The sequence below is a fragment of the Scedosporium apiospermum genome, assembly GCF_000732125.1.
Source record: "Scedosporium apiospermum strain IHEM 14462 chromosome Unknown SEQ_SAPIO_0022, whole genome shotgun sequence".
Lineage (NCBI taxonomy): Eukaryota > Fungi > Ascomycota > Sordariomycetes > Microascales > Microascaceae > Scedosporium > Scedosporium apiospermum.
The window spans coordinates 66,728-89,616 of NW_015971723.1; the positions used below are offsets into that span (position 1 = coordinate 66,728).

Here is a 22,889-nt window from a genome sequence, read left to right on the forward strand (position 1 = left end):
ATCAGACTCCTGCGAGTTTCAGGCTGTCGAGGCGCACTGAATGATGTGCCAAGACTGGAACTGTTAAGGCGTGGGTTAAATTGACCCCAAGTCCCGGAATATATTGGAAAGTCTTGGCGCCGACAAATGCCATTTACCACTTTAGTTCTCTACACTTTGGCCGAAACAGCGAGTTAAAGCCGGCTGTAATAGAGGCCACTTTACACTTGGAGCGAAAGGTTTGCTTACAATCACACGCTAGATTCGAGGTCAACGTGTCTGTCTCATTTCGTCGGTTGAATTCCGAATTCCACACTGATATTGATGGCTGATGCTGATACAGGACCTCGACGATGATTTCACGAACGTGCCGCTGCGTGAGAGGATAAAGAATTAGCATTGCGTGTCACAAATAATGGAACTCCCAAAACGTAGCGAGGTATCGGCCGCTTTTCTCGCCTTCCAGATGCAGTCGTTCATTCAGTCATTCTAATACCGCCTATTCGCTACATGTGTTCCGATGCGAGTCGGGCCTCTTCCATATCCCCGGAACGGGGGTCCACTTGTTCCTCTTTGTGGTTCCTCTACCCCCGGTGTCTCCTCTCTACCATTTATACTTCATAGAGTAGTAGCATGGGCCACTGCTTATCAAGGGAGGTCAGAATAAGAGCAGAAGGAAGAGGAAAGTCAACTCTCCAGTCTTATCTCGCATTCCCACCCCCTTCACCAAGGCGCCAAATCCCGGCCTATCTGCCGCGTCGGCACATACCCCAAAGAGAACCCAATTTATTTTCTTTCTTCTGCTTCTACATTTCAAGCCACATCAGAGCTTCTTAAGCAGTATCTCGTCCTGCTCGCTGATCTCTTCCCTCCTGCCAATTGCCACCATAGCTCACCTTCCTAGTACCTACCGGTGCTATATGTTGTTAAGATTCAATATATAGAGCTGGTGAGGGTTCGCTTTCTGCGCCGGGTCCTACTTCGAGCCTTTCCAACCTGCTCCCCGTTGCCGCCATGTCGCCGCTAGCACTGGAAGCCGAGGACTCGAACCCGGCGAACTCCAACCCCACCTCACCACCCCCGGTAGTCCCTGCGCCCACTGCTATCGCGGCTGATCTCGACAACGGACCTGCTCCTGCTGTACAGTATCCTGCCGGAATCTTTCCCAATGGTGGCAGAGCCCCTGTGGTCGACGGCGTTCTGGCCGGAGGCAACGCCAACGGCACTGCCGCTGCCAATGGCACGTCGAGCACTAACGGCACCAATGGTGCCCACATAGCAAATGGCGCCGGCTCCGGAAGTTCATCGCTTCCAGGCCAGTCTTCAGGAACTCCCAAATATGAACCCGTCGCCATTGTCGGTATGGCCTGCCGTCTCCCCGGAAATGTCTCCGATCCCGAAGAGTTCTACGAGCTCTGCTGCCGCGCCCGCAGCGGTTGGTGCGAGATACCCCCGGAGCGGTGGAGCAAACCCGGTTACTACCACCCAAACCCCGACAAGCTCGGTGCCTTCAATCCAGTCGGCGGATGCTTCTTGACGGAGGATGTCGCCTTGTTTGACGCTCCCTTTTTCAACATCACCGAGAGAGAGGCCATCTCGATGGACCCGCAGCATCGATTAATCCTCGAATGTACATTTGAGGCCCTCGAAAACGCTGGTATCCCCAAGCACAAACTCATCGGCAAGAATGTTGGTGTTTATGCTGGTGGCTCCTTCACGGACTACGAGCTAAATAACCTCCGAGATCTCGACACTGCTCCCATGTATCAATCGACCGGAAATGCCCCGTCGCTCATGTCCAACAGGATCTCCTATTTCTTCGACTTCCGGGGCCCCAGCCACACCATTGAAACTGCCTGCTCATCCAGCTTGACTGCGCTGCACATTGCGATGCAGAGCCTTCAAAACGGCGACTCGTCAGTGGTTGTGCTAGCCTCCAGCCATTTGAACCTCTTGCCCGATCATTTCGTCTCCATGTCTTCCCAGAGTCTCCTTTCCGGAGATGGTAGGTCCTATGCGTTTGATTCCCGTGCCAATGGTTTTGGCCGAGGAGAAGGCGCGGGCGTCATCATCCTCAAGCCTCTTGCGGACGCGCTCAAGGACAACGACAACATCCGCGCTGTCGTCGTCGCGACTGGTGTTAACCAGGATGGCCGAACTAACGGTATTACTATGCCGAATGGTGATGCCCAATTGGATTTGATGCGCAGAGTGTATGCCGAGGCCGGGCTAGATCCAACTCTGTGTGGATATGTCGAGGCACACGGAACCGGCACCAAAGTCGGAGATCCTATCGAGATGAAGGCTCTGCACCGGATGTTCCACGAAGGCCGGACTAAGCAACGTCCGCTCTATGTCGGCTCGGTGAAAACAAACGTCGGCCATCTAGAGGGTGCTAGCGGTATTGCGTCCCTCATAAAATCCACAATGATGCTGGAAAGAGGGTATATCCTACCTAACTACGACTTCCAAAAGGGGAACCCCGAAATCCCTTTCGATGAGTGGGGAATAAAGGTCCCTTCTAGACTCATTCCGTGGCCCAAGCAGAAGAAATACATCAGCATCAACAGTTTCGGCTTCGGCGGAGGCAACGCACATGCCGTTCTCGCAGCAGCTCCCAAGCGGCCAAATGTCCAAGTTCCTTGGAAGGGAAGTGATGTTGAACCCCGCCGGCTCTACGTTCTCTCAGCCAACAGCAAGGAGTCTCTGGCTCAGCAGATGGAAAACCTGACAATCTATCTGGAGCGGCGCCCGTCCGCCTTCCAACGAGATCTCCTTGCCAACCTTGCCTACACATTGGGTCAGAGGAGATCCTATTTGCCGTACAAAGTTGCCGTTTCCGCCGTGGATGCAAAGACTTTAAGTGTCGCAATCGCTACAGCAAGCCCCAACCCAAGTCGATCGACTCGAGAACCCACCATCGGATATGTGTTCACCGGCCAGGGCGCGCAATGGCACGCCATGGGTCGCGAGCTCATTTCCGAATATCCTGTCTTTAAGGAATCCCTCGAGCGGTTCGATGCGTGCTTGACGGCGCTCGGAGCCAAGTTCAGCCTCATGGAAGAACTTAGTCGTGATCCCAAGACGTCGCGTCTCTCGGATGCGGACCTGAGTCAGCCTGGCTGCACTGCCATTCAGGTTGCGCTCACCGATCTCCTCGTTTCGTGGGGCGTCCGTCCTAATGCTGTTGTCGGCCACTCGAGCGGTGAGATTGGCGCTGCCTATGCCGCTGGTGTGTTGTCTCTCAATGACTGTGCAGTTATTGCCTACAGCCGTGGCCAGGCAGTCCTCCAGCTGAAGGCTGACAATCCCGCTCTCGAGGGTGGTATGCTTGCTGTCGGCGCATCTCCGGATGATGTTTGGCCCATGATTAAGACATTGAAATCGGGCCAGGCCACCATTGCATGTTTCAACAGTCCCGGAAGCATCACTGCTTCAGGCGATTCGGAAGCCATTACGGAGCTGCAGCAGAAGATCGAGGAGAAGCAGCTCTTCAACAGGAGAGTTAGGGTCGATACTGCCTACCACTCCCATCATATGGAACTAGTGTCAGGCTGGTACGGAAAGGCTGTTGGCCAACTCACTCCCGCCGCAACGTCCGACGTCGCCTTTTACTCTTCCCTCCGTGGACACCTCGTCGACTGTTCCGAGCTTGACACGTCATACTGGGTTAACAATCTTACGCAACCTGTCAAGTTCTCCCAGGCCCTCACAGACATGTGCACTCCCACAGCTGGCCGTGACGAGGTCGACATTCTTGTTGAGATTGGACCTCACTCTGCTCTTGAGGGCCCAGTTAAGCAGATTCTCAAGGCCATCACCTGTACAACCAAGAAGCCCATCTATTTCCCCTCTCTTGTTAGGAACAAGGATGCTGTTGAAACAACACTCAACCTGGCGGGGTCCCTGTTTACACGCGGTGCCATCATCGACTTTGGTGGTGTGAACTTCCCCGTCCCAACCGCAAAGCCGCTCAGGCCACTGAAGGACATGCCGCGATATGCTTGGAACCATACGACCAGATACTGGTGGGAATCGCGCATCAGCAAGGCCCATCTGCACAGGCCTTTCCCCCGAAACGACGTTGTCGGTACTCTAGCAGACTATTCAAACGCCCTGGAACCCACGTGGCGGACTATTATCCGAACTGATGAGGTTCCCTGGGTCCGAGGCCATGTAATGCAGGATATGATTATCTATCCCATGGCGGGCTATCTCTCCATGGCAGTTGAAGCGGTTGCCCAGCGCGCAAAACTATCGAACCAGACATTCGACCGTTTTCTGTTTAGGGACGTTACGATCAGCCGTCCTCTCGTCATCCAAGAGGGTTCTGATTCGGAAATCAACATTACCCTCCGACCATTCGCCGAGGGCACGAAACAATCATCCAAAATTTGGGATGAATTCAGGGTATTTTCTTGGAACCGGGACAGGAACTGGATTGAGCACTGCCGCGGTCTCATCCGAGTCGAGCACGGCACCGATACCAACCCTGTCCGGGACTCGACCCAGGAAGATCATGCCTCCCTTGCTGAGCGAACTGCTCGAATTGCCGCCGGTTGCCAAGAGCAAGTTGATCAGAAGGCGTTATACGACGAACTCGAGGGAGTGTCGGCCAAGTACAACGCGCAGTTTAAGTCCATGGAGAACTGCACCGGCAGCGACACGAACTGCGTGGCAGACATTGTCGTTCCCGATACAGCGCGGGTAATGCCAAAGGGATTCGAGCCCCAGCTCTATATTCACCCGGCATTCCTTGACCAGTTCACCCATGCCGCTTGGGTCATCCTGGGAGCTGGTCGCGGCCGTCTTCCAGCGCTCTATATGCCTCGCTTCTTCAAGAGCCTCACCATTTCTGCCGACGTATGCAGAGAACCTGGGGAGAAACTCCGAGTATATGGAGAGGGAAATCCAAACTTTGAAAACCCTGGGTCCACCAAGATTACCATGTTTGCTACTACCATGGACGGGGCTTCTGAGAGGATTCATATGGAGGGCCTTGTCATTGACCCCATCTTCGAGGCAAGCGGTGTCTCCGACAAAGCCTCTGCAAGAGAGCTCTGCTATCGCGTGACCTGGGAGCCTCTCGCCGCACCCGAAGTGCCAGAATCCAATGGCGATGAGGTCGCCGCAAGCCCAGCTACTCTCAAGCTCACGGACAAGGTTTCCATTATTTGCAGCGCCAATCAGGACAAGTCATTGCCATTAAGCCTGCAGCAACTCCTGGCATCATCCAGCCAAGCAGAGGCCGACATTACGACGTTCGAGGAAGCGAAGACCGATGGGAGGATTTACGTCGTCCTCATGGAGCTAGACTCCCCGCTCCTCTCCACCCTCAACGCAGAACGTTTCTCCCGCCTGCAGAAGCTTATTACCTCTGCCAAGGGCCTTCTCTGGGTTGTCCGAGGTGCGTACTCCGATTGCACTGATCCTCAAAGCGGCATGATTCTCGGTCTCGCCCGAACCATTCGCTCGGAGTCGGCTCTCAAGTTTGCCACTCTTGACCTTGACGGGATCAACAAGCTGTCGACGGCCGAGGCGGCAAAACAGATCCACGAGGTTGCCCAACACGTGTTTAGGAAGGGAGGTGCACCGTCTCCAGATATGGAGTTCCAGGAGCGTGGGGGGTCGCTGAGCGTTTGCCGTGTTGTGGACGACTTTGACATGGACACCTTTGTCGAGCAGAATACCAACCCCTCGACCACTCCTTTCCTCCAGCCGTTCAGCCAGCCGGGACGCCCGCTTAAGATCCATGTCGGAACGAAGGGTGCGCTCGACACGCTTCACTTCATTGACGACATCCAGGCTTCGACTCCACTTGCACCGGATGAAGTTTCTATCGAAGTCAAGGTTACTAGTATGAACTTCAAGGACATTATGGTCTCCATGGGTGAAGTGCCCAGCCCGTACCTCGGCGTTGAATGCGCGGGTATTATCAATGCCGTCGGCAGCAAGGTCACCGACTTGAAGGTGGGCGATCGAGTTTGCGCCAGCTCCGAGGGTGCCTACTCGACCTATACGCGGTGCAAAGCCACCAGCGCCGCAAAGGTGCCGGACGACATGAGCCTCGAGGCCGCCTCCACAATCCCCGTTGTTTTCTGCACGGCATATTACGGTCTCTTCGACATTGGTCGCCTCCAGCGCGGCGAGTCCGTCCTCATCCACGCCGCGGCAGGCGGTGTCGGCCAAGCCGCCATCATGCTCTGCCAGATGATGGGAGCCGAGATCTACGCCACTGTCAGCAGCATCGCCAAGAAGACGTTCCTTATGGAGACGTACGGAATTTCTGAAGACCGCATATTTTTCAGTCGCGACACGTCTTTCGCGAAGGGGATCCAGCGCGCCACCAACGGTCGTGGCGTAGACGTCGTTCTTAACTCGCTGGCCGGAGACTCTCTCCGCGCCACGTGGGAGTGTATGGCGCACTTTGGTCGTTTCATCGAGATCGGAAAGAGGGATATCCTTGCCAACTCCGGCTTGCAGATGGCTGTCTTTGAGCACAATGCCACGTTTGCTTCGGTTGATCTTACTGTCGTAGCTGCCGAGAGGCCTCTTGTCATGAAGCGCCTTCTTGATGATGTCTTCCGTCTCTTGAGCTATGGAAGCATCCGGCCTATTTCCCCCATCACAACGTTCCCTATTTCTAGCCTTGAGACGGCATTCCGAACACTCCAAGCCGGAAAGACACACGGCAAGATTCTAGTCACTGCTAACGCCGATGATATGGTCAAGGTGAGATTTGATCCCTGTTTACTCGTGATTTTCGTATCAGCTGCTGATGGTAATAATTACATAGGTCACGTATTCCGAGAAGACTTTCAATAACCTTCTCCGCGGCGACGCTACCTATATCATTATCGGTGGGTCGGGAGGTATCGGTCGCAGCATGATCAAGTGGATGGTTCGAAAGGGAGCCAAGAACGTAGTGATCGTATCCCGTTCGGATAGAATCTCCCCTCAAGTCGCTGAGGTTATTGAGGACGCCAAGACACTCGGATCTAAGGTTGTTCTGCACCGATGCGACGTCTCCAATGCCGACGATGTTCAGCGCATGGTTGGCGAGGTCAAATCCAGCCTCCCTCCCGTCCGTGGCGTCGTCCATAGCGCCATGGTTCTCGATGTAAGTGCCCAGGATTCCCCAGGGAGAAATGGCAGACTAGGAATTAACGCTAACCAAACTATTTAGGACGTCCTTTTCGAGAACATGAAATTTGGTCAGTGGGAAGAGGTCGTCAAGTCCAAGGTTGCGGGATGTTGGAATATCCACACCGCACTGGCGGACGTCACTCTCGATTTCTTCATTGCCCTCAGTTCCGTCGCCGCTATTATCGGCAACCGTGGCCAAGCGGCCTATTCGGCGGCGAACGCCTACTTGGACTCGTTTGTCCAATACCGACGACGACTTGGGCTTGCCGCTACCGTTCTCAACCTCGCTGCCGTTAGCGACACCGGATACCTAGCAGAGAATGCTGAGCGCCAGAAGGAAGTCATGGAGCAGATCGGCGGCGAAGCAATCAGCGAAAAGGAAATTCTCGCTCTCGTCGCCGCTGCAATCACCGGAAAGGCAGAAGAGACCTGCACTTCCCAAGTCGTTACGGGACTTAAGCTACCATCGTCCTTCTCCAGCGTCTTCTGGGCGTCTGACGCCAAGTTCACTGCTCTTTGCGAGCGCACTCTGTTAGAGAATGCTAGCGGCGATGGAGGTGCAGTTGCGATTTCTCCCGGTGCAGCGCTGAAGCGGGCCAAGTCGTACGAGGAGGCCCACAGCATCGTCATCTCGGCGCTGTTGGACAAGACCGCGGAAGTTCTCATGCTTCCCCGAGAAGAGCTCGATGGCACAAAGGACACGGTGTTCTACGGCCTTGACTCGCTGGTGGCTATTGAAATTCGAAATTGGATCACCCGCGAGTTTGGTGCGGCGCTTCAGATCCTGGATATGCTCAGCACTCCATCATTTATTGTGCTGGCCGATACTGTTTTGCGAAAGTCGGAGATGGTCTCGTTTGAGAAGCCAACTTGAGCCGCTATCGCTTGATTTCAATTCAACAGCCTTTTGGCCTTGTCTTTCTTCTCTTTCTTCTCTTCTCTTCTTTTTCTTCTTTCCTTCACCTCTTTCTTCTTTTCAGCTGCGTAAGATATGCCGTGTCATCCATCCTCTTTATCTCTTCATCAGCCTAGTCATTTATTGTGTGCTTATCTTTCTATCGAGATGCTTTGGTTGTCCGATTTGGTTCTTCGCTTGTGTTTGACTTACCACTCTTTCAACTTGGAGGCATCGAGTTTGTTTTCTTTTCTTTTCTTTTTTTTTTGTGCCACATGTATCATGGACCTTCGTCGTTTTCTATTCCTTCAATATATAAACAATATATATTCTCAAACGACTCAGATGTTTTGTGTGAAGCAGGCCATACTTCTTCGATCTCTCACTCCCTTTCTCTAGCGAACGGTCTCCTCAAGCCTAGAAAAGGGGGCAGCAAATAACTCACTGAGATCATGGGTCAAAATCGCATAGTAAATAACTATTGGGATTGACTCGACTATACGAAGGCAAAATCGATTCGTATAACCTCGCGCTTGGTCGGCCAAAGTGATTGTCACGATCCGCGATGGAATCGGCGTTCGGAGTTTCGCGTCTTCTGCCATGTGCCGCCCTCTCCTTTGTCCGTTTCAAGATGACTAAGCAGAACACCGTTAACTCACCGTTGGAGTTGCCCTGCCCGCCGTCTTGGGCTTCGATTTCTACTGTCATCCTCCGTCAAATTCTACGTGCGTGGATCAAATGTTCTTCCGTATTACTCGTTCCAGGCTCCCTTTTTGCATGAGGGTAGGATTTCTAGCAGTGTCCATTCATGTTTAACCTTATTCCTCTCAAGTTAATCTACCTGTGAAAAAGCGCGAAACGATGGATTCTGGCGGCCTGACTCACGAAATCATTGTCGGAAGTTCGTGCTTTCCTCGCGCTCCATCGCCATCCCGATACATCGCTCGGCAGTGTCGGAGCACTCATCCCTTGACGAATCAAAGCATTTAATGTATCTATTTTGTATCTCCTCTCCTAGCATGGGCTAGTTTGGGCCTTCTCACGCAGGATGGACATATGTGCACCGGAACGCGAGAATGTAGTGTCTTCATTCACGTTCACTCACGTACTCCGTGTCCGTCCTTGTCCGCGGAAATGCAGCATCCCGCCCATGTCCTGAGTCCCAATCCAACCACTGGGAAGGAAGCCGCCCATGTAGCGCAATAAGAATTGAGTTTCTGTCCCTTCCACATTATTAATTCCAAATTACCATATGATGTTGCATCGTTTTTTTTTTTTTTTTTTTTTTTTTTTTTTTTTCCTGCGTTGGATAAGCCTCCTCTCGGCGCTACGTCATGACACTGTCTATCCCTTCGTCGGTTGCTATGCCTTCATGTCGCGAGGAATATCGACGAAGAGTTAGATGGAGATAACATAAATAGTCATCTCGCTCCCTCTCTTTCGCGTCGATGGAGTGACCACAAAAACCTGGCTAGATCTTCAGATCAATCAATTTTCACACCACCACTGACCCAACTTCCAAGACTTTTTTTACCTCAACCATGGCCCTCCCTTCCACCATCCGCGCTGTACATCAGACAGATCCCAAATCCAGCAAACTCACTCTTGTCGAAACCCCAATCCCCGTCCCTACAAAGCCTGACGATGTGCTCATCAAAGTAGCCGCAACGGCCCCTTGCCTCGGCGAACTCTGGTGGGTGCGTGACTTCCCATCACTATATGAAGAGCCCCGCGAGCCCGTTCCCGGGCAGGACATGGCAGGGACCGTCGTCAAGAGCCACGAAGGAAGCAAGTTTAAGCCTGGAGATGAAGTTTTCTGCCGAATAGAAGCTGTCCGTCCAGGTGCCGCCCGCGAATACACCCTGGCCAAGGAAATCGAGCTCGCGCTCAAGCCTAAGAGCCTTGATTGGGCTCAGGCCGCCGCAACCCCGCTGAGCGCTCTCACGGCATGGCAAGCCCTCTTCTCTCAGGGCACCCTAGAGTCGACGGCGATTTTTGGCGACGAGGAAGCGAGGAAACGGAATGCCCAGAAGCGTGTTCTCATTACCGCCGCTGGTGGCAGCGTCGGCGGATGGGCGGCACAGTTCGCTGCTGCCGCGGGTGCGGGTGGTGTCGTTGCCACCTGCCAGGGCGCCAAGGCAGACGCCGTCCGCGCCCTTGGCGCTACGGACACTATCGATTACAAGACTCAAGGTGTCCATGAGTGGGTAGCTAAAGACCCAGCCAAGCGAGAAGTCGACCTCATCGTCGATTGCATCGGTGGCCCTTCCATGGAGCAGCTTTGGGCCGCGGTCAAGAATGGGGGCACCTTTTTGAGCATCTCGCGCCCTCCCGACACTGCCAAACCTTCCGACAACACCAAAACTCTGGCGAAGAGCGCATTCTTTATCGTACAGTCCCTTGGAAGCGAGCTGGGTGAGATCGCCAAGTTGATCGACGCGGGTGATTTCAAGCCCCTCGTTGACAGCATCCTGGAGTTTGACCAATTCCAGGAGGCCTTTGACAAGGTTGAATCCAGGAGGACGAACGGCAAAGTCATTCTCAAAGTGTCGATTTGAGAAGAGGAACTGAGAAATTAATAGAGGAGAAGATAATAAGGAAGGGTGGGAGGAGATAAAAACAGCTCAGTAGGATTATAATAAACACAAAGTCCTGGTCTAAACTTTCACTAGAATTCTCTACCTTTCGTTGTCGGCGTTAGTGGAGATGGGATGTTTATATTGAGTTTATATTGGATACGCCGCTACGACTATTATCTCTCTCCCTTTGACCAAGATTGCCGAAATTAACCAAGGAACCCGCCAGTCTTTCGCTTCTGGAGGAGGTAGTAGTACTGCTGCATATCAATGGGATTGTTGGGAGCCCTGTCACCCTCAAAGTTACCCTTTCCACGACCAGAATAGTGAAGCTTCCACGCTGTTTGATGGTCAGTACACTTGCCACGGCTATTGCAGCAATCCCGCACATCGGGCGAGGGAACTTGTTAACTTACTGCTTGCATAATACGTGAGGTAAGACCAGCTATCGTTCAGATAAACCTTCTCAGTTCCAACTTGGATCGTCTTTACTAGGCCCATCTGACCCTGCGCAGGACGCAAATTCTTGAGATCGGCGACGAGCTTGATAAGTCCCGTGATGAAAGCAAGGGCGATGTCCTTTCCGAAGCACCTATGTTGGCCGTATCCAAAGGCCGTGATAGGCTCCGCCTTGCGGTGGGGATCGAACTTGGCGGCATTGGCGATCTCGGTCGGGTTGCGTCCGGCCTCGCCCTTTGAAAAGGTCAGGGTTAGAATGATGAACGATGAGGACGTAATCAAACGAAACTTACAAGTAGCATCACGACGGAATCGCCGGGCTTAATTGACTTGCCCTCAAGTTCGGCCGGCTGCGTCGCAACACGCATGATGCGTTGGGAGCTTGACAACCGTTGAGCTTCGAGGACGTATGCCTGGATTGCAGGCATGTCGCCCTTCTGCGCGAGAGTCTGCACTTGGGCCCAAATAGCAGCGTTTTCCTCTTTGAGGAAGTATGCTAGGATTTCGTAAAACTGATATGGGAGTCACAGTCAGCATCATTCAATATTGCGCATCCATGGGGGTATTCGAGGAAGTATTCCTACTGTTGTCACTGCCACACCGACAGCTCCAAACGCATTGAGCCACATAGTGTCGGTAATCCTGTCCGCCGACTCGCCCTGCGCCAACAAGGTTTCGACAAGCTTCAAGCCACACGAACGCAGAGAGTTCTTCTTGAGATAGGACTTGGGACCGACGACATTGGACAGTGCAGATACGACACCGAGACCGAGACCGCGGCTGGCAGATACCTCATTCACGAGCTTGCGTGTCGTGTCGGTGAGGATCTTGGCTCCCTCTTGAGCTCGTCGGCGACGGCCCCAGGCCTCGGCGGGATCGGTGTTATTAGCACCCCAGATTCGGACGTTTAGTAGGTGTTTGTACAGCTCGGCCGTGCTCAGCTTGCCATCAGGGTTCTCATCGGTACGCAAATCAAGGTAGAACAAGTCCGCAAGCAATTGTGTGTTAAGAGGAATAGCCACGTCTCGAATGATGTCGACCTGGCTAAGGCCCTCGGCGAGTTTGAAGCCCTCTTTGTCAATAAGTTGCGAGCCCACGCGTTCAATGAATTCCTGTACAGTAGTTTGAAGGTTCGGGATCTTCTGGAGCGCCTTCACCAAAGTGGTGCGGTGGGCGTAGTTCTCCGGCTTGTCCCCGGCGAGCATGTACCAGCTGTAGTCCTTCTTCCCAGGGAAGAGGAAATTGAATGGCTGAAGCCACGGCACCACAAATGCCTTGTTATCTGCCAACGCCTTCTTGATAGCGGCGCTGGAGGCGATGACGACAGGCTTCGCAGGGGGCTTGGGGTCATCAAGGGTGAACTGGTCAAAGGTACCAAGCTTCTTGGCAATTTCTGCGTTGGCCTTCTTCGTGTACATGGGCTGCATAACTGCCGCGGAGTTGAACGGGAACCAGCCTGGAACACCGCGCTGGATGAGCTTGTAGAGCATCGATCCACCGAGGGTCTTCTTGTCCTGCTTGACTTCGTTGAAACCCCAGGCGGTCAGATTGGCGACGTTGAAGTCAATCGTGTTAAACCGATCGGAGCGCACCAGTGTGATGGCATCAGAGAGCACTGCGCGGCCAAGAGAGTAGGTAGGACATATTCCACTGCCAGCGGCGCGCACGGGCTTGAAGTCCTCAATCATGAGACCGGGATAAAGCTCGACCATATCCGGATCGGTGTACAACTTTTCCAGGAGGTCAGCAATCTCGGGGTTGGAGTTGACATCGGTAAATTTCTCATGTCGCTTGAGTCCAAAGAACTCGCGGAATTCATTCAGAGACGCAACTTGCCACCTGCGTGCTTGGTTGATGGCCAGGACCTCTACGATCTTGAGTGCCTTGGGGATTGTGCGGGAACCGAACACGCCTGCGGGATCGTCCATGGCTTCCTTCAGAATGCGTACGAGGTCCTCGTCTCTGAACTTGCCGTCCGCCTGGCGCTTCAGGCCGTCGAACGTTCGCTCACTGGGATCCTTGGGAATGCTCCTCTCGAATTCTTGCAGGGCGATGCCCAGCTCAGCCATACCGACTTGGGCGAGATCTTCCGCTTTGCGGTCAGGAAATAGCTTGAGGAAGAAGTTGTTGATCCAACGCTCATCCTTTTTAGAGATGCACGAATGGAATCGGTATAGGAGATTGAACTCAACGCTGACTTGGTTACCAATGCCGCGTGGAGTGCCCTGACCGTCGAACTGCTTGCCAATCTCGACACGAGGGTCCAGAGTCCAATCACTGTTGGTGGAATGTGTGTTTGTGATGGCTCTGAGGTAGTCGTGTAGACAAATGTTGATATACAGACCACCGACAATGAGACGAGCGGTGTTAAATAGGTCATGGTCCTGTTTGGCGATGGCACGAGCCCTGTCCTCTTCACTAGCATCAGGACCACATGCCAGGGTGAAGCGACCGCCCTCGTTAATCTTGAGCAAGATGTCACAGACGTAGTTGTGGAATCTGCTGTAAAGGACCAGCATGACGTTCACACCCGCAGGCTGCCCGAGGAGGCGCTTCTCGTGGAATGTGTCGGGCTTCAATCGGCCCTCTTTCATCGCCCTAATCTCCAGCTGGTCCTTGAGGGATGATCCATACAGAGGAGCCAAGTCGAGATAGGATGAAGTGTCGGATTTGCTCATGTCTGTACGGTTCGTCCGGAAAATGTCGTGAATGATAATGGATGCGTGGTAAAAGAGCATGGCTGAAATACCAGCGGGGTTCTCCTTGAAGTTCTTGTCGTCCCGAGCCATGAGAAGGTCAAAGAGGAGGCTCGCATCTGGCTTGACGCCATGGAGAGCCTTGGAGCTCGAAACCGACTTGGCATAGGGCGTGCCGGCCCTTCCCAAGTTGGGTTCGAGGATGTTGTTGAAGCTCCCATCAGGCATGCGGTATTGGTGCATGCCGTCGGGTGCCTGAGGGACCCTCTCCCGCAATGTCACATTGGTGCCGGGGACCTTGAATTCAATTGTATTGTAGTCCTTGGCCTTGGCTCCACTATAGGAGCCGTCCGAGTTGAGCACGTCATATTGGACATTGCCACCGACGTAGCTCAGAGGCGGGTGTTGCAGGACATCCCAGAGCGTGTCAATGAACTTGTTGGTGAGCTGCGTCCTGACCTTTGACTCAGATGGGAGACAGGTAAGAATATCAATTAGGAGCTCGGCGGTTCTGGTACGACGTGTTAATAGTGCATATATTGCAAGATGTCCGAACGTATCACGGTACTTACCCGTTCTTGTCATCAAGGGGCTTACCCTTGTCGAAGAGCATAGTCTTGATCACACTGACAAGCTCAGTCACAGATATCCGGCTGCGAACTCCAGAATAATCCTTCAGAATGGCCGTGGCGAGCTTGACAGGGTCACCGAGGTCGGGAGAAGAGCCCTTTGAATCCCCATACGCCTCGCCGGCTTGAAACTTTTCATCGAAAGACATGGTTGCAGGCTGCAGAAAAATTGTCGTATTTCCCTATCTTTGCTTTGAAATCATAATAATAGGGAGATTTCTAGAAAAAGAGTTCTGTGTACGAGTTTCGACCCAGCCATTATATAAAGGGGACTTGGAGACTTGGACCCATCTCGTCCCTCTTTCTCCTCATTACTTGGCCCACAAGATAATGTTCCCTCCAGCCATCCTTTCACAGTTTGAAGCGGAAAGGCGGAAAACGGGCTTCACACATTTGCACAAGGAGAAGCTGAAGCTGAAACTGATCACGTACTACATAATCCTGCCATGCATGCACGCCACGCCATCTAGGTGAGGGGGGGAATGTGGGTAGCGGCAGTAGCCAAGAATAAAGGACCATTGGCTGCCATACGGAGGGACAAAGGGTTAAAAAAAAACCTTCCTAGCTCACCTGCTAGCAATGCGGCTCGGCCCGCGTATTATGACCTATCTGGAAAGGATAAGATTAGGCCGTGAATTATTGGTTGCATCATCCCAAGGAAATGCGGATCGTCATGCTCACTACCGGTCTGTGAGGGAATGGGGCTGCCTGCTCTACGGAACCGTGTCAGTCCGATTACATCTCAGTGGATGTGATTTGCCAGCACCTGTTTGGGTTACTGCAAAGCCAAGAAGAAGAGGTACCTATCACCAGCTAATGGATGCCATTCGGTAGAGCTTTGTTGACCACTGTCTGTCCCTTCATTGGAAGCCTCTCAAGCATTTCCTGCAACATAAGACCCGTAGAGCACACCAATAAGGTCTATTTAAGCAGAATGTGCTGAGGTAGATTCGCGGAGATGTCAATGCTTGGCGCGAAGAGCGCAGAAAACAATTAGGTCACGGGGAAACACGATGAAGAAAAGGGATAATCATGGCTAGCTGAAGCTTTGCTGCATGCCGCCCGCTGAGCTTTTAACAAATGCATCACGGCTTCGGCGAGCAGCGTAAATCCCGACATTAGCCATATCTATACAAAGTAACAAGTCTCACATGGACCAGATTCGGCCGGATCGGCGGACACAAATTCAGGAAAGTGGGGTTGATTCACCCCGGTGGCTAGCTGAGCCCTCTCAAGGGAGGAAAAGCAACGGGTACGAAGTAGGCGATCGGCACGACGCGTTGCATGCTTTTGAAAAGCGAAGCCGGTGTAAGTTACCACCTAGTCATCTCGAGACCAACGGATATCTCTAGAGGGTCTATCAAGCTGTTTGTGAGTAAAAAAAGGTCTCGGACATTCATTTGAAGGCAAAGCCGGTCTGACCAAGTTGAGCAACGCCGGCATCTGGGTGCTACTCAAGCAGGCACAAAGATGCCCACTCGCATTAGGGGATATGCACGGCGTGGTTGATAAATGGAGCTAAATGGAGCCGCCCTCCAGACCGATGCTCAGTTTCCTCCCTGCTACCTCCACAGACCCTCTTTCTTAGGTCGTCTCCTTTTCCTCCAGACGAGTTGTCCACTTTGTGCCTTCACTGCAACAAAACATGCCTTCTGTTGTCAACGACTCTAGTGGCTCCACGGCCCCTCCTGCAGCTGAGGTCCAGGCTCCGGAGCCCAAGAAGCTTGTCCTCTGCTTCGACGGTACTGGCAACGAGTTCAGCGGTTCTAATGCCGACACAAACGTGGTCAAGCTTCTGCACAAGCTAGATCGAAATGACCCCAATCAATACCACTACTATCAGAGTGAGTGCTACGTCTGTCTCTAACCTGACTATTCCGCGCTCACGTCTTTCTACCAGCCGGAATCGGGACGTACGATGTCAACGAAAAGTCCGTCAACAAGTCTTGGTTCGGGGAGATGCAAAGCTCCGTCTCCAAAACAGTCGACCAAATGGTCGGCACAACGTTCGACGCCCATGTTATGGCCGGCTACCGATTCCTGATGCGTTACTACGATCCTGTAAGGACATTAGATGACTAGACACCAGAAATGCGGACACTGAGCTTTACTGACCATCCTTGATTTGGAAACAATAGGGCGACAAGATTTACATGTTCGGATTTAGTCGCGGCGCCTTCACAGCCAAGTTTCTCGCTCGCATGATCCATACCGTAGGCCTTCTCTGCAAAGGTAACGAGGAAATGGTTCCATTTGCATTCCGCCTCTATCAGCGATATCTAGCTGGAGAGATTGAAGATTTTATGGGCGAGCGCGACAAGAAAGATGACGGGGCGGGTGACGAACCACAGGGCGAGAACGACCAGGCCTCGACAACAGCTCTAGCACTGGAGTCGCTGGAGCTTGACGCTGAGGGTAATCCAAAGGAGCCGAAACTGAAGCGGCGCGGTCGCAAGTTTAGAAAGGCGCGTGACGAGATTACTGCCTTCAGCAATACCTTCTGCCGTAAGGAAAAGACGATGCACTGCGGCAAGGCGGTCGAGGCCAATATCAAAGTCTACTTCCTTGGTATGTGGGATTGTGTCAATTCCGTAGCCGTCTTTGAAAAGAAGACGCCCGTTCCCGTACCTGTCAAAGGGACCGCCCATTTTGTCCGGCACGCCGTCGCCGTGGACGAACGACGTGTCAAGTTCAAGCCCGCGCTTCTCGCTCAGGACATTCGGAGCAAGAGCCACGATCATGAAGATATCAAGGAGGTCTGGTTCCCTGGATGCCACGGCGACGTTGGCGGCGGCTGGCCTGCCGTCGAGAATAACTCTCTCGACAGCAACAAGACAGAGAACATGACCATCTGGGAACGCATCAAGAACTTCTGGGTCACCCGCAAACCCAAGGAGGCTAGCCACGACGTCGCCAAGGATCCGTTCCAGATGAGCGATCTAGCGCTAGCGTGGATGATTCGCGAGCTCGAGCTTGTGGGCAAGCAGGATCCTTCTGCTGCTGTTAAATGGTGCAACCGGGTGAACGGCTTCAAGAGGAGGTTCCAGAAAAGGAAGAAGCAGGCTCTGAATGGCCTCATCCATGACTCGCTCCAGTTTAGCTCCGGCACTGGCTTCTTTACGGTTTTGCTTTGGAAATTTATGGGTAAGCGTAACTTTCTTCTTCTACTCCTACCATGACTTGTCCGCATCCCCATGCCATTCGGTCCCCTACTTTTTATCTGAGACTGTCGATACTGACCCGAAAAGAATGGTACCCTTTCATCACACGATGGGAGCTTGAGAAAAACGAATGGGTCAATGTCCGCTTTCCTCTTAACGGAGGCGCATGCCGAGATATCCCAAGAGACGCAGTTCTACACGAATCGGTGCTCTGGAGGCTGCAAAATGATCCCAATTACCACCCGAAAAACAATCACGGCGGAAAGCTAGATCCTTGCTTGAAGCACAACAACTGCGTCGCCAAAGTCTATCCCGTTGCCGAAGACCATGGAGAGCCCGATCCTGACCATCAGACGTACATCCTGGCTTCCACCGACTAGGGAGGACACGGAAGATGCGTTAATAGGGCTTGGCTAGCACTAGAGATTGGAAATGGATGGAGCGACAACGCGAACTCGTTGCTTTGGGTCATTACAAGATGGTTAGACTAGACTAGTGTACTTCAAATTGTAAGAACGAACAGATAAAATTTAATAGTATTTAGCTTCGGCCTTCAATTAGTTTGGAAGCATGTGATGCTAAACTTGATTTGCATCCTGATTTGGAGTCTAGACAACTCAGCCCATAAAGCTACGAACTAGGTCTCGAGCACGAAGTACCAGGAGCCCACGAGGATCGGGCCGTCCTTCCATATACTCGTGCCAGTACCCGGGAACAAAGGGATCTACTTGGGACGTATACGGCCGAGACATTAGGGGCGATCAAACAGCTGAGGCGACAGATTCGTCTTCCTTCCACCCAGAGATTAGAAGCTGACGTGGTCACAACCGACTTTGGCATGATTCATCTCACTTGATTAATATCTTATCAAATCTAGACTAAAACCGTCGGGGACCTAGCCCAGCCCTCAAAACTTATTTTCTTCCCGCTGAAATGTCAGCGCAAGTATCCAGGGATGCTAAGGTCTTGGTTCCGTGCAGAACGGCTTACCCGCCTTAATCATGCAATATTGAAAGGAAATATCTCTCATTTTTACGCTCTCTCCCTAAATAGATTGATATATATATTTATTTCCATAAAGCATGCCCTTGACGAATACATACGAAGTACGAAGCGCGCCCTCTTGTACAAGTCGCATAAATCGATACTGCCTGATACCTGAATTCCGTAAGTAGGATGGAAGCACCAGCGCCAATGTGGTCCAACATTCGCGAGAACCGACACCCTACCACCACCCTCGTGAATTATGCCAGCCTATCTAGCTCTTTTTGAACGGTGGTCCAGACGGAGAGGGGAAGATAGCCCGTCATCCAGACACTTCCCGACCTATCTCTTCCCAGAATGTTAAAGATGTTGCTAGACGTCGGCATCTTCTGGAGCGTCTGGCAGTGGTAATACACTGGCTTCCCGCTCGACCCATCGGCGCTCTTCTCCTTGGTTGGGGAGATGACCGCAGGGCTAAAGTCCACAATGTTAAAGAAGTCGCCCTTTAGCCAATTGCTAAAGACTACGATGAAGTTGTTCGCCTTTCCGAATCCGGGGCCGTGCCTTTTCTTCTCGTAGCACTCGCGGATGAGACGGGCTTGTGCCCGTATCTGAGCCTCCGAGGTTTGCTCAGTGATTGTTTGCCGAATGCGGAGGGCGACGTACCCGAGGCTGTTTCCCAGAAGCTCTTTGGCCGGCAGGATTGCGGTTGCGGACAAAACTAGATTCTGGACGTAGGCGCCGCCGCTCTGGAAAAGCGACTTCAGTCGGCTGCGAAGTTCGAAGACGGTCCCTATCATCACAGGCCGCGCAGAGTCCATCGGCAATTCTGAGGCTGCCAGACGGGTTGCCCAGGCCGTGAGAACGTCGCCTGTGCTGACGAACGCAGGGCCGCTCTCGACGTGGATTTTCGAGACGTCATCCCGCGCTTCCTGGACCAGAGTGGCTACTGCTGGTTGCGGGAGCACTATAGTTCGAAGGACTCGAGACGTCCAGAGGACATCGATAAAGAAATACAAGACGAACATTAGCATCTGCCATGGACCTAACATTTGGTCGGCCAATGCATACGGCTCCTCTTCGACATCTGGCCCCGCGTCTTCGTACAAAGGATCAAGAACATTCTCTCGGGCGCCAAGAAGGGGGACGACTTCCGACTCCTTTCCCGCTAAAACTTGGCTCCACGCCTGGACTAGAGCATATCGACCCATGGCGTCGGTCAAGGTGTGGGGCCACGAGAGGGAAACAATCGTCGCATCTTGGAATGAGACGATGTGGAGAGCTAGTTGCGGCTCATCGTTTCTCAGGTAGTCGTAGATGGAGTTTGCAGACGCAGGGTCTTTTGCTAGAGAAGTGAAGTGTTCCGGCCCAGGATTTAGAGACGGTGTGTCTGTTGCTCGTGGAAACTGCGAGGCCAGCGGATGTTCTCCTATGTTGATCTCGAACTTGGCATGGGAGTATCGAACAGCAGGACGCTCCTCAGTAAACTTTTCCGGAACGTGAATTTCAAGCTTCCTTCGGCTCTATATAAGGTGGAACATTGTTAGTTCATTCCGTCTCGCATCGTATCACATTTTTCGTCTAATACATAGCGACGGGTTCAGGTTTTACTTTACATTCAGCTTCAGCCGTCCACCCAGCTTTCGCCAGTCTCCAATTTCCAGAACCCGGGCTAAGGCCGTGTGGAGGGCCGCCGGATCGAGGACTTCGTCGAACTTCATCGTCCAGCACATGATCATGCTCCGGTTGATGAGCGTATCATCAAAGTAGTGGACAGGATAGACTTCATCGTCGGGTTCGAGTGAAGGAGAAGGCTCTGGCGTTTCCAGCAGAGTCTCCTGCCGTGCATGTTCTAGCTCTTCTTCAGACCCACGTCCAAACAGAGTTGTCCACGGCCGCAAGGCTGCCGCGAGGATTGACATGATGAATTGCACACACGGAAGATAGGCTTAGATCTGCGGATTGCTGAAGATGACAGCGAACATGCCAAGAGCACACGAACAGCCAGCCATTTTTATGCTGGCCGAACGGCCCCTGAAATGATCTCTGATCATGGTTCGAAACCCCAAAACTTTGGGTGAAATGGGACGCGTCACGGATTGCGACTCGAACCACCGGATATATACGAAATCATCGTCTCGGGGATTTTAGGACGGGACGACGGTCGTCGACATTCTCATCGAGAATGATGCCATCGTTTTACAAGGTGACTAATCCGCAATAGAATCTTTAACCTTATCCTGGGTATATTATCTCGCCGAGTTCGAGCGTCGGAGGCCGCGTATTTATCCGTGATATCCCTATCTCTGCCGGATACGGAAGAAGTGGAGGGGGGAGTCCCGGGAACTTGGGCCGTTGGTTGTCTTTTCCGGTGGAGTGGATTGGAAACCGTGGCTTAGGTTGATCTTACAGTCTTCCGCTTATCCATATCTGCTGCTCCTTGAGAGGCAAGCCAGGTGGTCCATGGATCAACATGGGCGTTGGTCATGGGGTTCACAAATTCGGGAGCCAGACAATTGATGTCACCAGAGGTGGTTCTCAGGCACCAGTCCTTCATTAGACTAGTAGTCCAACGATCCATCAAAAACTGACCAGGATCCAAGGCATCCACCAAAAAAATTCTCCAAAGCTGCCTGTCACTTCCTCGACCTGATTGGCTAGACCCCATGGCAAGCTCCAAAGGTGAAGCTTGGGGATTTCCAAGCTCTCCCAAGCCTGGGTATAATAAGTCACAGAAGTTACGCGGACTAAACGGTTACTTTGACATCGATCAACAAGAACTTGAAAAAGAAAAGCCGAAAAAATTATAAAGTAAAACGCATGCCTGTGAGCTTTGAAGACCGATCTGAGACCAAGAGCACCAAATATGTCAACGCTTTTAACGGAAAAGGGAACTCAAACAAGATGCTCCGACGACGATGTCGAGAATCAACATCAACCTACCAAGGATACACAATCCAGTTCAAAAGAGCCTCTTCTGAAAGCTCTTGGATGGCTGGATCGACTCCTAGCTCTTTGGATATTTCTCGCTATGGCCATAGGAATCATCCTCGGCAACTTTGTCCCATCGACTGGGCCTGCTCTTCAAAAGGGAAAGTTTTGCCCATGTCTCGGTTCCCATAGGTAAGTGTGCTGATTTGCATTTTCCTTCTCTCCATCTTTGTTTTCCATTCCTCTCTCTACAACAGGGGCTCAAACTTACGTCAATGTTCTAGCCGTCGGACTGTTGGTCATGATGTATCTGATCCTGTGCAAGGTGCGATATGAATCGCTTCACAAACTTCTCGCTCGAACGAGCCATGTGGAGGCAAATCCTCTTCAGCATTATTCTCAACTGAATAGTCGCACCCTTCTTTATGGTACGGTTAGTCTTGCTAAGCTGGAACGCATACGCTTGTTCTAACTTTCTCCTTAGCCTGGACTTGCATGGGCCTTCCTCCCAGACAGAAGTGAACTGCGAGTTGGGCTCATTCTTGTGGGCCTTGGAAGATGTATCGCCATGGTATGTTAATTCTCATCCACGTTTAACCCCCACATATGTGCTAGATCATACGCTTATTCAGTGATATTTAGGTCCTCATCTGGAACGGCCTGGCGGCTGGAGACAGGGAGTATTGTGCCATCCTCGTAGCCATCAACTCCATTCTGCAGATGGTGCTCTTCGCACCGCTCGCTGTTTTCTCCATTGGAGTAATCAGCGGTGAAGAGGGACATCTGGAAGTGTCATACGAGACCGTTGCTACGAGTGTCGGCGTCTTTTTAGGCATCCCGCTTGGTGCCGCCATCCTCACCAGATTCTCCTTGCGGGCCCTGGCCGAATCGGCATGGTACGACAGAGTGTTTCTCCGATTCGCGGCGCCGTGGTCTCTCATCGGTCTGCTATACACAATCATTGTCCTCTTCACGTCCCAAGGCAGGCAAGTCGTCCATCAAATCGTCTCCGTCGTCCGTGTCGCGGCGCCGCTTGTCGTTTACTTCGTTGCTATTTTCTTTTTTACGCTTTGCATAGCCAAGAAATTCGGTTTCAGTTACCCTCTATGCGTAACTCAGAGCTTCACGGCAGCGAGCAATAATTTTGAGCTTGCCATTGCGGTGGCCGTGGCTACGTACGGTCCGGAGAGTGATCAAGCACTAGCCTCGACTGTAGGCCCGCTGATTGAAGTTCCGGTACTTCTGGGCTTGGTGTACATTGTCCGGCTTGCTCGCGGGCGGTGGGCTTGGAAGGAGTAATTGGGCCGCATCGTCTGGGTAACTCTTCAATCTGGCACCTAATTCAGCCCATCGCGAGTAATCATCCTGTTGGGCGAAGGTCGTCGTCAGAGGTTGGAGGCTACTGAAAACGACCCTCTACGGTGAAAGATTGA

At 52.5% G+C, this 22,889-nt stretch overlaps 5 protein-coding genes and 1 pseudogene across 5 annotated transcripts; 4 read left to right on the forward strand and 2 right to left on the reverse strand.

Moving 5' to 3' along the window:
* Positions 1-993: 993 nt before the first annotated feature.
* Positions 994-7,999, forward strand: SAPIO_CDS0328 (Uncharacterized protein; the record flags this gene model as incomplete). The annotated part of the gene is made up of 3 exons (XM_016783135.1): positions 994-6,711; positions 6,776-7,099; positions 7,166-7,999. The coding sequence occupies 3 exons, from the start codon at positions 994-996 to the stop codon at positions 7,997-7,999; spliced, it is 6,876 nt and encodes a 2,291-aa protein (XP_016646335.1).
* A 1,562-nt stretch (positions 8,000-9,561) lies between these two features.
* SAPIO_CDS0329 lies at positions 9,562-10,578 on the forward strand (annotated as a pseudogene; the record flags this gene model as incomplete).
* Positions 10,579-10,805: 227 nt separating this feature from the next.
* Positions 10,806-14,529, reverse strand: SAPIO_CDS0330 (Linoleate diol synthase; the record flags this gene model as incomplete). The annotated part of the gene is made up of 5 exons (XM_016783136.1): positions 10,806-10,936; positions 11,013-11,289; positions 11,349-11,567; positions 11,640-14,262; positions 14,324-14,529. The coding sequence occupies 5 exons, from the start codon at positions 14,527-14,529 to the stop codon at positions 10,806-10,808; spliced, it is 3,456 nt and encodes a 1,151-aa protein (XP_016646336.1).
* Positions 14,530-16,025: 1,496 nt separating this feature from the next.
* On the forward strand, positions 16,026-17,921 carry SAPIO_CDS0331 (Uncharacterized protein; the record flags this gene model as incomplete). Its single annotated transcript, XM_016783137.1, has 4 exons — positions 16,026-16,224; positions 16,281-16,441; positions 16,519-17,524; positions 17,629-17,921. The coding sequence occupies 4 exons, from the start codon at positions 16,026-16,028 to the stop codon at positions 17,919-17,921; spliced, it is 1,659 nt and encodes a 552-aa protein (XP_016646337.1).
* Positions 17,922-18,785: 864 nt separating this feature from the next.
* Positions 18,786-20,447, reverse strand: SAPIO_CDS0332 (uncharacterized protein; the record flags this gene model as incomplete). Its single annotated transcript, XM_016783138.1, has 2 exons — positions 18,786-20,048; positions 20,142-20,447. 2 exons carry the CDS (start codon positions 20,445-20,447, stop codon positions 18,786-18,788), a joined length of 1,569 nt encoding a protein of 522 aa, XP_016646338.1.
* A 1,577-nt stretch (positions 20,448-22,024) lies between these two features.
* On the forward strand, positions 22,025-22,755 carry SAPIO_CDS0333 (uncharacterized protein; the record flags this gene model as incomplete). The annotated part of the gene is made up of 2 exons (XM_016783139.1): positions 22,025-22,027; positions 22,099-22,755. 2 exons carry the CDS (start codon positions 22,025-22,027, stop codon positions 22,753-22,755), a joined length of 660 nt encoding a protein of 219 aa, XP_016646339.1.
* Between the last annotated feature and the right edge of the window lie 134 nt (positions 22,756-22,889).